Source organism: Ornithodoros turicata, chromosome 2 (assembly GCF_037126465.1).
Source record: "Ornithodoros turicata isolate Travis chromosome 2, ASM3712646v1, whole genome shotgun sequence".
Taxonomy (NCBI): Eukaryota; Metazoa; Arthropoda; class Arachnida; order Ixodida; family Argasidae; genus Ornithodoros; species Ornithodoros turicata.
The window spans coordinates 109,055,075-109,069,498 of NC_088202.1; the positions used below are offsets into that span (position 1 = coordinate 109,055,075).

At 46.1% G+C, this 14,424-nt stretch overlaps 1 protein-coding gene across 2 annotated transcripts; it reads left to right on the plus strand.

Annotated features, from left to right (window-relative positions):
- The first annotated feature begins 229 nt into the window (after positions 1-229).
- LOC135385942 (sperm-specific sodium:proton exchanger-like) lies at positions 230-13,039 on the plus strand. Of its 2 annotated transcripts, XM_064615580.1 has the most exons (22): positions 231-483; positions 586-648; positions 854-912; positions 1,981-2,168; positions 2,222-2,515; positions 2,982-3,161; positions 3,353-3,769; positions 3,839-3,920; positions 5,885-6,069; positions 6,418-6,525; positions 6,592-6,686; positions 6,778-6,838; positions 6,904-7,179; positions 7,236-7,439; positions 7,505-7,801; positions 7,867-8,046; positions 11,399-11,494; positions 11,550-11,729; positions 11,843-11,980; positions 12,046-12,243; positions 12,670-12,807; positions 12,874-13,038. In XM_064615580.1, exons 1-22 carry the CDS (start codon positions 470-472, stop codon positions 12,961-12,963), a joined length of 3,543 nt encoding a protein of 1,180 aa, XP_064471650.1. In that variant the 5' UTR covers positions 231-469; the 3' UTR covers positions 12,964-13,038. The 2 variants fall into 2 exon arrangements, with proteins under 2 accessions (XP_064471649.1, XP_064471650.1); XM_064615579.1 differs by having other exon boundaries at positions 230-483; positions 3,353-3,920; positions 12,874-13,039.
- The last annotated feature ends 1,385 nt before the right edge of the window (positions 13,040-14,424 follow it).

A 14,424-nucleotide genomic window follows, 5' to 3' on the forward strand; every position in this document is an offset into this window, starting at 1 on the left:
GTAAGCACTTACTTCGGAAGGGAGGTTCATCCCTTTGTCATAATTGGACAATGTGATCATAATGTGATTTCTATTATACATTTTGAACTCACTTGATACGATATATCATTCGAACAAAAGAAATCGGGCAGTAGTTAGTGGCACAATACTTAATCGTTTGTTTGCTTGTTTGTTTGTTTGTTTGTTTGTAATCGTCTTTCTGTCGACACTGCGAGTTACCAGTAAGCACAAAAGTGTATGGGATGAAACTACACAAGATGCCCGTGCTCTTGCACACTGAAGTCGCTAACGGCCATTGCCCTGAGGTAGAAGAAGAAGAAGAAGGGGGCTAATGGCCATTCTCCGCGGGACGAAGAAGAAGAAGAAGAAGAAGATGAAGCGTTCTGACTTCGCTTACGGCACTGCGCTCTGTGGAACGAGTGGAACACTGCACATTTCCTCCATAGTCTCGTTCTGAATCGACAGCTCCATGGAATATGATGAGTAAGATCCTCTATGCTGAAACTGGGTGTGAAATGAACCGTCTGTTTCCTGATATTTCTGACTGTGTATTTTTTATTACTTTATTTTTTTTTCTCGCTGTAGAGAAAATGAACGGCTGCCAGACTATGAACCCGTTGACAACGTGACGGTCACCGACTCTTCCAGGTGAGTACCACTTGAGGTGTGAGTACCAGGTGTGTGAGCAGTGCTTACATCTGCCTAGTACATTGCGAATGGCAAAACGGGAGGTTGTCTTCTGCGGATCCCTCTCTCTCTACTCTGTGCATCGTGATAACGCCCAGTGCTTATGTGAGCTACTTTGATCGCTTTGTGGATACTGATCCAAACACACGGACTCGTCTTTTTCCAGTGGCGTCGCGGTCGAGGCGTACGAATGCGTTGTCTTATCCATCATTCTCATGATAGCAGGTTGGTAATTACTGCTAAAGCCTATTGTGTTTCCATACGTTCGTCTGTCAGCGTCTCTGTGTGACAGACGCATGGGTTTCCAATTCACGTCCGCACTTTTTGCGACGGTGCTTTACGAGAACACCCCTTCGGCTTCCACCCCTGTCAGACGGTCTGATTTAGTGTCACTTTCAGCGAGTGACACTTGCATCTAGCGTCGTTCGTGTACTGTCACACGACATCTGTTATTGACACTCGGCAGAAAGTGCACTGACAATTTAGTGAGTTCCCCAAACTCACCTCAATTTTCTTCGGCTGACAAAGTGTGCAGCCACGACAGGAGGCTTTGTGGCACAGGTAAAAATATTGAGAAGAAACGAGAGGACCTGACACCTCAATATTTTAAATATTTTTAAACACGTATTTTCAACATCGTGTTTATTTTATTTAAGTACTGTGTGGGATGGTGCCAAAAAAACATGTAATTACTTTCGTTAATAGCCTGTGAGAACTGAGTACGCGGTCTCGCCGATCTGGCGGCGGCCATTTTTGTTGTGGCACATGTTTGAGGCCAATTTGTTTAATGTTGGAAGAAGATTAACAGGAGGTGTTTCTAAATAAAAGAAACGTTCCGAGGAAGGTATTGTAGCGCACGCCTAAAAATTTTGCCGCCGTTTTATTCTTATCTATCGTAATTTCCATCCCTTCGTAAGTGACAGTTAAGCCGTGTAGCAAGCACGCAGTGAAAGTTACAATCGCTGATTGGAGTGCACTGTACGAAAATGACACTGAATCATCCCGTGTGACAGGGTTATTAGAGCCGACTACGTAAAGTGAAGTACAAGAAGGTAAGAGCGCGGGCGGCACGGTGGCCGGGGCAAGGACCGGCATTTCTGGCGCCGCTCCGTCCAAAAATCGAACTCTGCGAACCTATATGCGTCCGTCGCTTTCGCAGGGGCTTGCGTCGGTTCACAGACAGACTCAACACTGACTGACGCATTGAAACGCAATAGTGCGGATCGGGGTTAAAACGCCTTGCTCTGCTTTACGCGTTCATGCACGTGAATTTTACAATTCTGTTTCGAGCAGTGTTCCTCAAGAAGGTGCAGCCTACGATACATGTGCCGTACACCCTCTTTCTGTTTGTGGCTGGCGTTGGCATGTCGTACAGAGACATGTCACAGAAGAACAGGGTGTGCAACGGCCAGTGGATTCGGCACTCTAAATTTAATATACTAGTAATGTTCATCCCAGCAGCCGCTGTGTATGCAACGCAGGTGAGGCTCTAGCGAATGAAAAATTCCGGTGCACGTAACTCGTCTTCGTCCAGGGAGTGAACCATTTCATCTTCCGTCGGTGCCACAAGGAAATCGTGGTTTTTGCGGTTGGCACGCTGGGGATTAGCACTGTCGTATGCGCTCTGTACGGCTACAGCTACATCAACAACGGCTCACTGAAGAGCAGCCTCATCTTCGCCATACTGCTCTGTTCCAACGAGCGGCTGCTGATCGCAGATCACCTTTTCCAAGAGGGGCGTTATCCCATCCTCACAACCATGCTGCAAGCAGAGTCCATTCTCAACAATCTCTTTGTGTGGACGACGCTCGACCAGATGGAGGCGAAGGTGAACATACAACCGCCATAATTACCATATAATTACCATTACCATACAACATACCGTGTTTGCATGGATCGCAAATAAAGATATAACGAACCTTATTGTTGCGCCTGTCGAACTACACTCGCAGTCCTCCTGTCGAACGCGCAGTATATGCTACAATAACGCAGAAAACAGAAGGCGCACTCTGAAGTTAAATTGTTTACCTCCCGAAAGTTGTTTCTACACAGCTATCGTATACTTCGACAGTTCATGGTAATGTCCAAGTACAGTACGGTAAAAAAAAGTTTGTTGTTGCATAGCTGACAACGTTACTCCAGATACTGTGTTGTAGCTGTAATCTCGTATGGCTTAGAGGCTAGGTGAAGGGATTTAAGGGAAGTTTTATTAGTGAAGCGTTTAGTATTTGAAAAGTTGACAATTAAAATATTGGGTTTCCGTAGAACTGTAGCATAAAATATGGTTTCTTCAGGGGGTGGAAGGCATCGCAGCAATGTTCTATGACGTGGTGATGTATCACGTGTTCGGAGCTTGCGGCGGAATCCTGATGGGTGCACTGGCTGTCTGGTCCCTGCGGGTTGGCCCACAAAGTCAGAGCAGTAACATCCTCATACTGATTTCCTTCACCTACATCACCTTTTGCACTCTTGAGGTATGGCAGCCTGAAAAGAAAGGTCTCCGCAATTACCTTTTGTAGTGTACTTGTGCAGGAAAGTAAGTCCTGAGAAGCAGTTACCATCAACAGTTATCAGTTACCATAAAAAGAAAAAAAGACTAAGAATACGTTATAACGTGTAGCTTGTGCGTCGTGCGAAAGTTAACCGAACACTCTTAACACCACAGGTTGTTGGCAGCTCAGGTGTAGACGGAGTCGTTGCATACACACTCGTTACCAGTTCGCACAGTTTCATCGCATGTACCGAACTCGAGCAGCTCCTACGCACCTACTGGTCGGTTATATACGATATAACGGGTTTCGTGTCCGTCTATACATCATCTTTGTACGCGGGCGAGTTGCTCTTCATGTTCTTCAAGAAGGACGATGTGGCAACTGCACTGACAGCTTACGGGGTACGCACCTTGGCAAGACTGTTCTCCGTAGTAGCGTTGTTCCCCATCATCGAACAGTTCGGGTACCCTGTGTCATGGAGGCAAGCGGCTGTCACAGTATGGATGGGTTTGAAGGGACCATTCAATATCACTATGGTGACCTACTTGTATCATCGACAGGCATCCACGAATGTTGACTACGTGAGCAAGGTAAGTGTCCAATGGTATTTACCGAAAATGGAATGTCACGTATATTTCTTTCTGCGATACAAATTTCAGACGTTTCTCCCTCTGATATGCGACGTGTTCCTCAACCAACTGATTAACATCACGTTCATGGGGTTCGTCTTCCGATTACTTGGTAAGCAGAAGTGTGCGTTGTGCAGGTGCGCATTGAGGATGGAGGAACATGATGGAGAAGTGATAATGTCTGTGCGAGTGTACGGGATAAAAGGAAAATGGATCTACCATGTTATGTGGCGTAGGTTCAAACCAGAGCACGCGCAGTTGAATAGGTAAAATCATTTATTTTCATGTAATCTGGTAACTTCTGCAACGTAAGGACTAGAGCTGAAGCGCAGCTCAGCAGCAAGATCGACAAGTATACTGCCGCTCTCGATCCTATAATCGGGGGGTCATCAGTAGTAGCGTACAACAGCTTCTCGGATCATGAACAACGCTGCTCCAGGCGATCACAAAGTAAAGTGCGATAATGTTTAGAACGTGTTGGTTGGGACTGAACATGATTGAGAACGCACAGGGACAAGGGCGACACACACTGGAGCGGGACTTTCCTGACGAGTTCTTTGTCCAAGTAAGACCAGATGCTAGTTGAACGATTCCGTGTGTGGCGTCCTTGTCTCTGTGCGCTCTCAATTATGCTCAGTACAAAGGAAAGTGCTAAGGAACCTGTCGCGGACCTGATTCGGTTCATCACACGCAATTGCCATGTTTCAATCCGTTAAAGCGTCCAGGTAACCAGAACAAAATTTGAACCGTAACTTTCGTCTACTAGAGCGTATGAGATTCGGTACGTGCAACAACCACCCGCCCTGCCATCTGCCTCAGCCCGTCCTAACTCAGGGAACACATAGCTGTCAAGCACTTTTCAGTGGGCTATTTTTAGTCTTACGTACATCAGCCTTGCCCGGTATGTCTCTTTTCCTAGCGCCTGCCCATGACAGCCTGTACTTCGGGTAACAGCGCGCCCCCCATCTTTACCCTGCGCCATTTTGCCCACCTCCTTGAAACGATCCTTCGTTTCTTTCGCTCCGGGCGAGGGAAATCACGTGCGTTGATTGTAATAAGCAATGTGTGGAGCGGTGGACATCACTAACTCAACCGAAGAATGACGCAGACTAAGCTAGAGTACACACAGCGTAGGCACATTTTTCCCTTCAGCGAGGAATCATGAACAATGGTGCTCCATAGTCGTCAGATACTAATACAATGAGCGAGACCGGTGATGTGCCGAAAGCGAGTTAGTAAATTCATTCATTATAAGCTAAGCACAGCTAAGGGCGTTGAGGGAGGCGTCGCAGACACGTAGTCGAGTTTCAGCCTACCGTGGTCTTTAGAACTCCGTGTCTCACCTACCTAGTCCAGAGGAATACCGAACATCGCGGGACGACGACTGATCCACTCTATTCGTGTTACTTCGACTTCATAACTAACTACACGTTTAACTTTTAATACACTACCCCTAGCTGACAGGAACCTTACTCTGAAATCCGACTTAAATAAGTGAAAAAGAAATGAGGAGCGGACCACAAAAAATAGGAAAAATATTGAATAAGATGTTGTATAAAAAAAATCTAGATATACTCTAAGGATGTCAGAGTTCAGCTGAATGCTCCGCGAATGTCCTGAATGTATAGTTATAAGTAGTAACATTACAATATTTTTCGTTTCCTATTGTAGCCTAATGTTTTCTTTTATTTTGCTCTCAGTTTTCACGTTTCATCTATGCTTTCGAAACCGTGTCTTGTAAGCTTACACGTAGAACCTCGTCGTCATCCGTCGTCGGAACCTCGTCGTGCAACAGACAAACGAACAATTTCGTAGAAACAGAAATTGATTTTTGTGGTACCGTACTCCCTGTGGCTGGTTCTGAGTCCGAAACAATACTGACATTGTCAACAGTAGCTCCTATACAGCAAACCGTAACACTTAGGCGGTCAACTGCTAAGTTCGTTACATTATCGCACTGAAACCTATAACACTTGCCTTCTCAATTGGTGGCAAGAGGAAATACTTTGCCTTCCAGCAAAGTGTTGTTCGACATTCTCTCTATGAGTAGTGCGTGATGCTTCGATCTCTTCACAGGTGTGCTTGAGGTGTCTGAAGTGGAACAGCGCACTATGGCTAATGCTGTTAACTACCTACGGCACCAAGTGTTTGTGGCCAGTCAAGTACAGAAGAATGATGTGTATTTCCTTCCAACTGACTGGAAATGGGTTTTTCGCCGTACGATGATCTTGAATCCCTTCGAGACCTTCAGAAGCGCATGGGTAATACAGAGTACAATGCGATGTGTCAACCTGAAGTGTAGCGGGGCATGAGGGGTTCGAGGACTATGCAAAAGACTGTTCCCGTCTTCCTCTTCGTAAGCTATAAGAGAGACTAATAGTTGTTAAATTCCATGTTCGTGTTGGGTAAAAAGACGCAGCTCGCCTTTTATAAGCTGTATTGCTTACAGAAATATCTCGATGTCGGCAAACTGGCCCGCCCTGATTGGGTTATTATGAGAGAATGCAGTGATCCCCCGTTCACAGACAAAAGTTTTTGCATAAAGTTCGTGCAGCTGGACCCCTCCTGCGTACGATTACAATGTACTCTTCCTGGAAAATAATTTGCAGGGAAACATCTTTGCGCCGACAACCCCAGATGAAAAGGGACAAGGAGAGCATAGGTCATCATCTATGGCACAGAAGTTTGCTGTCGCGAACGTGCTTCGAATTGAGCAGGTGACTCTACAACGTTGCGTGGGATTATGTGATTATTGTTGCTTAACGGATGACATGTGCACATAGGTAAGCTACTCAAGGCAATACAGGGAGGGAATGATACAGAGGAACACCATGATGAGTCTCCTAGCAGCTCTTCAGTACCCGTTCGATAAAAAAGTGTAAGGCATCGCCATGTTACTGAGACCGTTGCATTTGTAACGTTATATCTGCTTTACATAGATTATTTATCTGCTTTATATCCGCTTGCAGTTACCTTGACGGCGACACCATCGAGTCTCTCATTGACATTTCGGACTGGATCAAATGGATGGTTCGTTTCTCGTGTTTGCCGCCGTGTAACTGCCAAACTAACATAGTCAAAGTGCCCTTTTGCAGAAAGAAACGCTGTCTGTATCCAGCTTTGGCGAGGACATGATGGACGACACCGAAACCCTGCAGGACCAACTCGAAAAAAACTTACAGGAACGTGTCATAGACTTGTTCGAGCACAAGTACTACGAGCTGGTTATCACAAGCACGACGGTAACATTCATGTTCTGCCTGTCGGCGACGTTGCTCAATACTCGCAGCTCCGAAGGCGACAAATTCGAGCAGACACTCGTCGTTGAAGGCGTCTACATTGCTCTCTTCGGCATGGAGATCATTTCCATGGTAACTAGTGGGCTGAAATATATTCGCAGTCCTTACCGCGTCACCTGCTTTTCCAGGTGACGGCCTACGGACATCGCTTCGTTCGTTTGGACAACTACAGCAAACTTGATCTAGTACTGGTGGCAACATGCATCTTCCACTTTGCGATTCAGACCAGCATATATTATTTTGGAGGGGACCTAGCGTGGCAGCCGACGTTAGCCTGCTCTTTCATTGTCATCATGTCAATTCGTCTTATCCACGCTATTAAATACATTCAGGTATATAGGCCCAACAATGGCTATTCCGACGATAAAAAAAATTGTATATGTTCCTATTCACGCAGTTAGTTCAGGCGTGGTTTCTGGACGTTGTTCACCGATATCTCGACAAACTGATCTACTCTGCGTACGAGACAAGCTTGGCACTCATCACTGGTGAAGAAGAGGTACAGCAGAACGTCTGGAAGTACGTGAACAACCCAGAATTTGCACTAGAGGCCCGCAATCGGGCTACTAACAACCGGCTCTTCGTGCTGCGCAACCTGGTCGAGATTCAAGCGCGCTTTCCAGGCATTGCCGTTGCCTTCAAGAGCCGACAGGCAGGGCGCACAATCCTCAACGACGTCTTGAAGCACCTCCTGGTGCGAGTGCTAACATAGGTTCGTAACATGCGACAGTAATGCGAGAGATGCCCATTTTTCGGCAGGAAATGCAACGAGATGGATTGTTCGGAGAAGATCAATACCGGGACTTGCACCAGTCGTTAAGGCAACGCATGATGAACATCATTTCTGCACCAAACAGCATGCCTGCCAGTTACAAGCCAATCGCTGTGCTGCGCGTTATCCCGTGGGTTGGATCTGATAGCATCCGCCAGTTTCTCGCAGTATGTTTCAGTTTCAGTGAATGCAATTGTTTCGTTACTGCTCGCCAACCAATATGTAGCAGAAACAACTACCGGTGTTCGAAGGAAACATTCACTCTACGAAGCGTGCAGCGACCGATTGCAAAATAACTGGACATAGCACTTTAAAAATGATTTTCCACAAAAAGATCGACGCAAAGGATCCCTCCTTCCCTCAAATGTGGTTCTGGGTTCTAACATTCGGTTCCGCATCCTCTAGCTCTGCCCGGGATACGTCACATCCATCACGTCAGGGTAAAGTTTCCACGGATACGTAGCGTAACTGCCTCTCTTCGTAAACCGAGCGCCGCAACAATAACAAAGACCCATTCTCTCGATCCTTTGCGACTCGTTCAAAACTTTTTTGAAAAACGTGGTGGTTGCGAAGAGCGCTAGTGCACGACAGCGGTTTCCTAGCTCATGTGCGAGAGCCAGTTGACCACACAAGAAAGATCTTGAATCACCCTTCTTGACGTAGCCACCTCTCTTGTGCGAGCACGCATTACAGTAAATTCTGCTTGCGGCTAGCCTTTGTTGCTACCTGTAAAAAGTTTGCTAGCGACAAGTATATTAGATACAACCGACGTAGTTCTTGCTTGACGCTGTGCACTGAGACGTCAGTACGTATCTCAGCCTGCGACGTAAACAATCACCTGAGAATGCCTCATTTCCCTGATGCTCAACTACCTGTGTATTCGTTGGTCTCGTCTAAGACCTTACTGTTTCCTTTTGCCACAGTTTGCGCCCCCGTTCCTCTGACTTCTGACAAACATATCTGACATCTGACTCCGGACTGTCAGGGTATTGCATGTAAAGCGATGCTGATCACAGTCTACCTCCTCGAAGTGCATTCAAAGTGCAAAACGCTTGAACTAAACAGGAAGAGGGATACAGACTTAATTAGTGGTTTGAAAGCAAACTAGATACTAGATACTACTACTAGATAGATTCTCATTTTGCTCTTCGGAATATTGGTTCTGCGAGTATCTCTGGTATTCACAGCTGCAGTTATTAGGAGCATTTGAGCCCATCCTTAAACTTGTTCTTAGACGGTAGATGCTGGTTATGAACGTGGTACGACAAGTGATAATTTCGTCCATTCCGTAAGGCCTCGTCCTAAATACGAAAGCCACATTACTTGTGCTACGACTTTAGATATCATGTCACTTGGTGAACGGAAAAGGAAAAAGAAAGCAAATAGAGGAGTCACACCGTTGTGTTCTTATGTCCCTTTTTGTTCCTTCAATCTGCAGGGATTCCACTCATGCGCCAAATGAAAATTCCTGCGCCATCCTGATAGAAACCTGCAGTATTGCGTCTAACTGCTCCATAACGAGCGGCTAGAAAGATTGCAGGCAGCGATTGTACAGCACTAGAAAACAACTTGCAAAATAGACGATTCCTTTTGCGACGATGGTGTGCATTATTTTCTTGCAACCACGAAGAGCTTACTGCAGAGTTCACTTAAACGCAGCTTTGCACTGCGGAGGGGAGGATAGAGCCACCCTAAGCGGCGCTTACGGGAAGTAACGGAAAATAGTGTTTGGACCAGTTTTGACTATCTCACTCGTGTTTCAGGGGCTTTGTTGTTAGAGGGACGCTGCTTATTGCGGAGAATACGAGTGTTAATTGCCTTCGGTTGTGGTTATCAACGCGGCGTTTGGGCTGATTATGCAAGCTGTATGCTATCTGATATCGCCGATAAGCGATGTCGTTGCCCCCCGTTCGCGCCTACCTGGGGAAAATCTTGTGTGCACGAATCAGTAGCTTTCCATACTCTGATTAAAAGAAATGCGAATAGACGCAAGTGCATGTATATGCATTCAATTGATAATAAACCAGCTGCAAGCTGGTAATAATGATCGCGAGAAGTGTGCACGGGTGCGGCTCGTATCCGCGGATCTATGAAAACCTCATTAGCGGATAACAATAAAACCATTTGAAATCTGCGTGGCTAAAGCGGATATACCTATTTCAACGAGCTTGGTTGCGGAACCGTTTGCGGAGCCGGTTACGTGCGGTACCGTCAATCTTATCAGTGCTCCCATCAGATGATAGCCAATCTGCCCCACTGATACACTGAGTTCTTTGTTATGCCACTTTTGACGTTGTTTGTCCTAGGGCTCTCCGAGGCTCAGCAGAACCTTGTGTGCTAGAAAATTTGCGTAACGAACCGACATACTTTTTACGTATCGACATGCAAACGTAACCACTGCAAGAATTCGCTCGGAAGAGCAACACAGACACTGTCATTCCTTCTAATTCAGTTATAGAGCGCTACTGATGACCATTTCGGGCGCACACGCATCTCTCCAGATAGGTGCCAACAAGGCAACGACATCAGTTCCCAGCGATATCAGCTAGCATACAGTTTGCATAATTGCCACAAACGCCGCGTTGATACCCACAGCTGAAGGCAAGGCTCCCAATCCCATCATTCACGCCACCTGGCTATCGACGGACACCCCTGTGGGACTGTCGAAACGTTATTTCCCTTTATTTCTTCGAAGTGCCACTTAGGGCTAGGGTGCCTCTCCTCCTACTCCGCAGGGCGAAGCTACGTTCAAGTTAACTCTGCAGCAAGCTGTACATTGATCGCGCGTGGTTTCGTTTCACGAGCAAATTCGGAAAATCGCGTAAAACGGTTTCAGCCCTCTGTCTGTTTTCATGTGAGCTTATTTTTTCAGCGTCATCTCAGTTCGTAATTACACATCTACATGTGTGTTTCTCTGCTGAAGAGAATCGGCACCACGCGTAATAGCGCGTGGTTTTATTTAGAACAGCAATTGCCGCACAGCTGTTACCAATTGGGCACATGCACGCTGGAAGGGAAATGGCCATCGTTTCAGGTTATGCCAAACCAAGTCAATGCATGGTAGTAGTGCTACCAAAGTATGTACTCCGAAAATGAATATTTGGGTGCTCCAAAGTACTACAAAAGGCATATTTCTGTGCTCCGAAGTGCTTCAAAATCCATATTGCGAGGCTCTCAAAATTGCTCCAAATTACGCCTTGGGAGTAGTATCAGTAATCTGTGGAGACAGAGGTTTGTGCCTTCAGCACGTTCCGAACGCGCTTAAGTCACAAACTTCTTGCAAACCTCGTTACAATGCTCTTAATTCGGTGATAAACGCAAAGAAAGCGCGGATGGGCAGAGGATTGCGTTGACTGGGAAAACGCACGCACGCACGCACGCACGCAAATGACACTGACGTCCATTCGTTGTTCACCATGTTCGTTCATCACCAACACGATCTACTTATCACAATGATTTAGCTTGTGCTCCTCATCCTTTCATCAGCTTCCGCCAGACTCTTGCATTGATTTCTTCTAGATGCAGCTTAGACCAGTATCTTACTATGCTGATGAAGTAATCGTTCAGCGTGGAAGCGAAAGCCCAATTATCATCGCCTACTCTGGCATAGTAAAGGTAAGCTACTAAACAGCTGAATGTGCGGAAGGTAATGTGAACGTTTCTTCGACAGATTGAAGGCAATGTTGAATGCCGTGTCGACGGAGCCTTGCCCAATTCTGCGTCATCACTCTTCTTCTTCAGTGACGATTACTTTGAGGACTACCTCGGCGCTCCAGTAACCTTGGGAGCTCTTGGATTGGTCACCGACGAACCCACCCTTACCAGTGTCACGGCAGAAACGCCTGTCAACGTAAGCGTGTTGTACAAGGGGAAGAAATCCCTTTGCCAAAAGAATGCTACGGCAAACAACCTCACTAAACTCCCTTTGCAAGAAAGTCGTTTAAACCAGAATACCTATTGCAGGCTTACGTGATACCGAGGCAACGGGTGGTCGAAGCCTTCGAAATCTTCAATAAACCGCCTAGTTTTATGTACCAGCTGTGGTACTACATCGCCAATATTTTCGGCGTTCTCATTTTACAATCTCAACCAAAGTACCAGGTGAGCAAATACGCGGTATTATGTAACACCTAAGATTACTTGTTGCACCTTTTGTGATGTTGCAGTCTTGGCCCACGGAAAAAATCAAGGCCCGTCTCAGCTCCTTCTTGCTTCCGGACCTGGCGCGGGCGCACGACTTTGTCGTAAGCCCAGATATCGAGGATATTCTGCTCGTCCAAGGAACATTGGTCGACGTCAACGTTGGAGACTTTTACATTGCACCATGTTATATTCCACGCTCTATCAAGCGCTTTGTCTTTCCCGTAAGACTTCTCATACATTTACCTCGTACATGAATTCAGGCACTAAATAAGCACAGGGAAAAAGAAAACATGGTGAAAGAAGCATGCACAAAAATGTCACTGTAAACGGGGAACCTTTTACGGCGGGTAGTCGTCCAAGACAGTTAACTTTGGAAACGGTGCTGTGTTCAGTTAGGTCAACGATCACTTCACCATGGATTCACCAATTCTAATTTGAAAAGCTGTAGTGGTTACTCTTCAATCGCTAACTTACAAATTTTGTAGTGTTCTTTATTCCATCTGATCCAGGCTTCCAGATCAAATTTAGGTTGACAAGTTGGAAGTATATAGCAAATTTTTCAAACACGTTATAATTTACAGCGCAGAGAAGGAAGTCGAGTTGGGGCGACGATCTTCCTCAATAAACGGTGCCGATTTTTTATTCAGGGCGAATACGAGAGTCGACCCCGGCCAGTTCTCATTGTGATTGCGAATAAGCGATACAAGCTTCCACCGGAGTATGACTGGTTACGCAAGGTATATGGGGAAGACGAAGAGTGGACGGTGTGCTCGTCCGTTCAAAGGGTAACCTCTATAACTGATATCCGGGATTCGCCGTAAACTTTCCTAAATACTGGTTTTCTGTTTCAGCCGACCAAACAACCGGCTAGAGACCACGTAATGAGAACAAGGCGTAGCGTGTGCTTCGAAACAATCACTATGGATATGTTCGCTAGTTAACCTTCAATAGTTCTGGAAGCTTGCCTTTCCAAGCGAATAAATGATGTCAGATACTATGTATAGGAATGAAACATGTTTTCCAGATCGCGTCGTCGTCATGGACAACAAACGATGTGCATGTACAAGGGAGCGTACAAAAACCTAAATCGCATTTGTATATGTAACCTGCTTACTTCTCGGACGAATATCATCTGGCACACACGACTCATTTATGGGAGCTAAACCTACGGAAAAATCGTGGAAATTTGCTCTACAAAATATAGCGACGAAGCTTGGGCTGGGGCTGTGAAACGTGGTCTCCATAGAGTTGTGTGAAGATACTGTCACGGGCGCTAACGGTACTGAAACCTAAATAACAAAAATCAGCATCCATGTGCATGGGACTTAGTCCAGCGTTGCTTCACTTCGAGGTCCAGAAAGAACGACTATCGTCAACCTGTCTCATCATGGGCGACATCTCAACAGAACGGTTCTTGGACATCCCGCAAATTGTTATTACGATGACAGATTTTGTGGCCATACTACGTCCGGCCACACGTAGCAATGTGACTGTGGAATATTTGAGTGGACACCAGAACAGGCGCTCTTCATCCCGCCCATATAATAGCATCAAACCACATTGGGGACTACCACACAGACATAGCGCATTTTCACATGACACTATGCCAAATGTGTGGTACTGATACGGCTGTATGTAAGTTACAGGTAGTGCTCGTTTACCCTTCGTCACAAGACACGTCGCCGTCACACTGAATTTTTTGCTGACGTGTTGAGAGGGATAGGGGAGCAGGCACAGATGCCTGTTTCCAGTTGGCCCTCCACCGGCATGGAGTGATTCACATAAGCAATCATGTGCATGACGTATGACGGAAACATTAAGCAATACATTTTAGATACAGTTTATGGTCTCATAAATTACCTTTGTTTCAAATGGTCATCAGCTCTTCTCATGGTAAAAATACCTGCTTCAGCAACGGTGTGGAAGAAACAATGCCGAAGCACTGATGAACCACGTAGTTCTGCTGCTGGAACAATACTTTCTGCGACACGATAAATGACATCGGCAATGCGATAATTTGCAATTTCATAAGGAGAGCACCTTGTTCACATCAGCTTCAAAAAAGTCTTGCACGACAAAACTCATTTGCATTGCAAAGTCTTACAATGGATAGTCATTTAGCTGCATATTGCCAAAGTGAACTGTTAGGCCTGTTGGACACAGCAGAGTGCTGTTTCCATGGCCCGTATCTGCAGTCCAACTTCTCTGGTTAACAGCCTTGCTCTCTAGGGTCACGTGTAAAACGGAGTATCGCATAATTGTGACTGGACGACACTATTCGCTTGAACACTGAATACCATCACGGCATCATAACACACGCAACACTGAGTGCACACAAGGAACACGGTATGCACACACGGAACACTGCATCATAAGGGTCGGTAGTCCGTTCCACAAATGAA

Bases quoted from the DNA above. Each gene is read 5' to 3' on its own strand.
- LOC135385942 (XM_064615579.1), top strand. The intron at 6,526-6,591 runs GTGACTCTACAA...ATGTGCACATAG, and splicing joins ACGTGCTTCGAATTGAGCAG to GTAAGCTACTCAAGGCAATA. The intron at 11,730-11,842 runs GTAAGCGTGTTG...TACCTATTGCAG, and splicing joins CGGCAGAAACGCCTGTCAAC to GCTTACGTGATACCGAGGCA.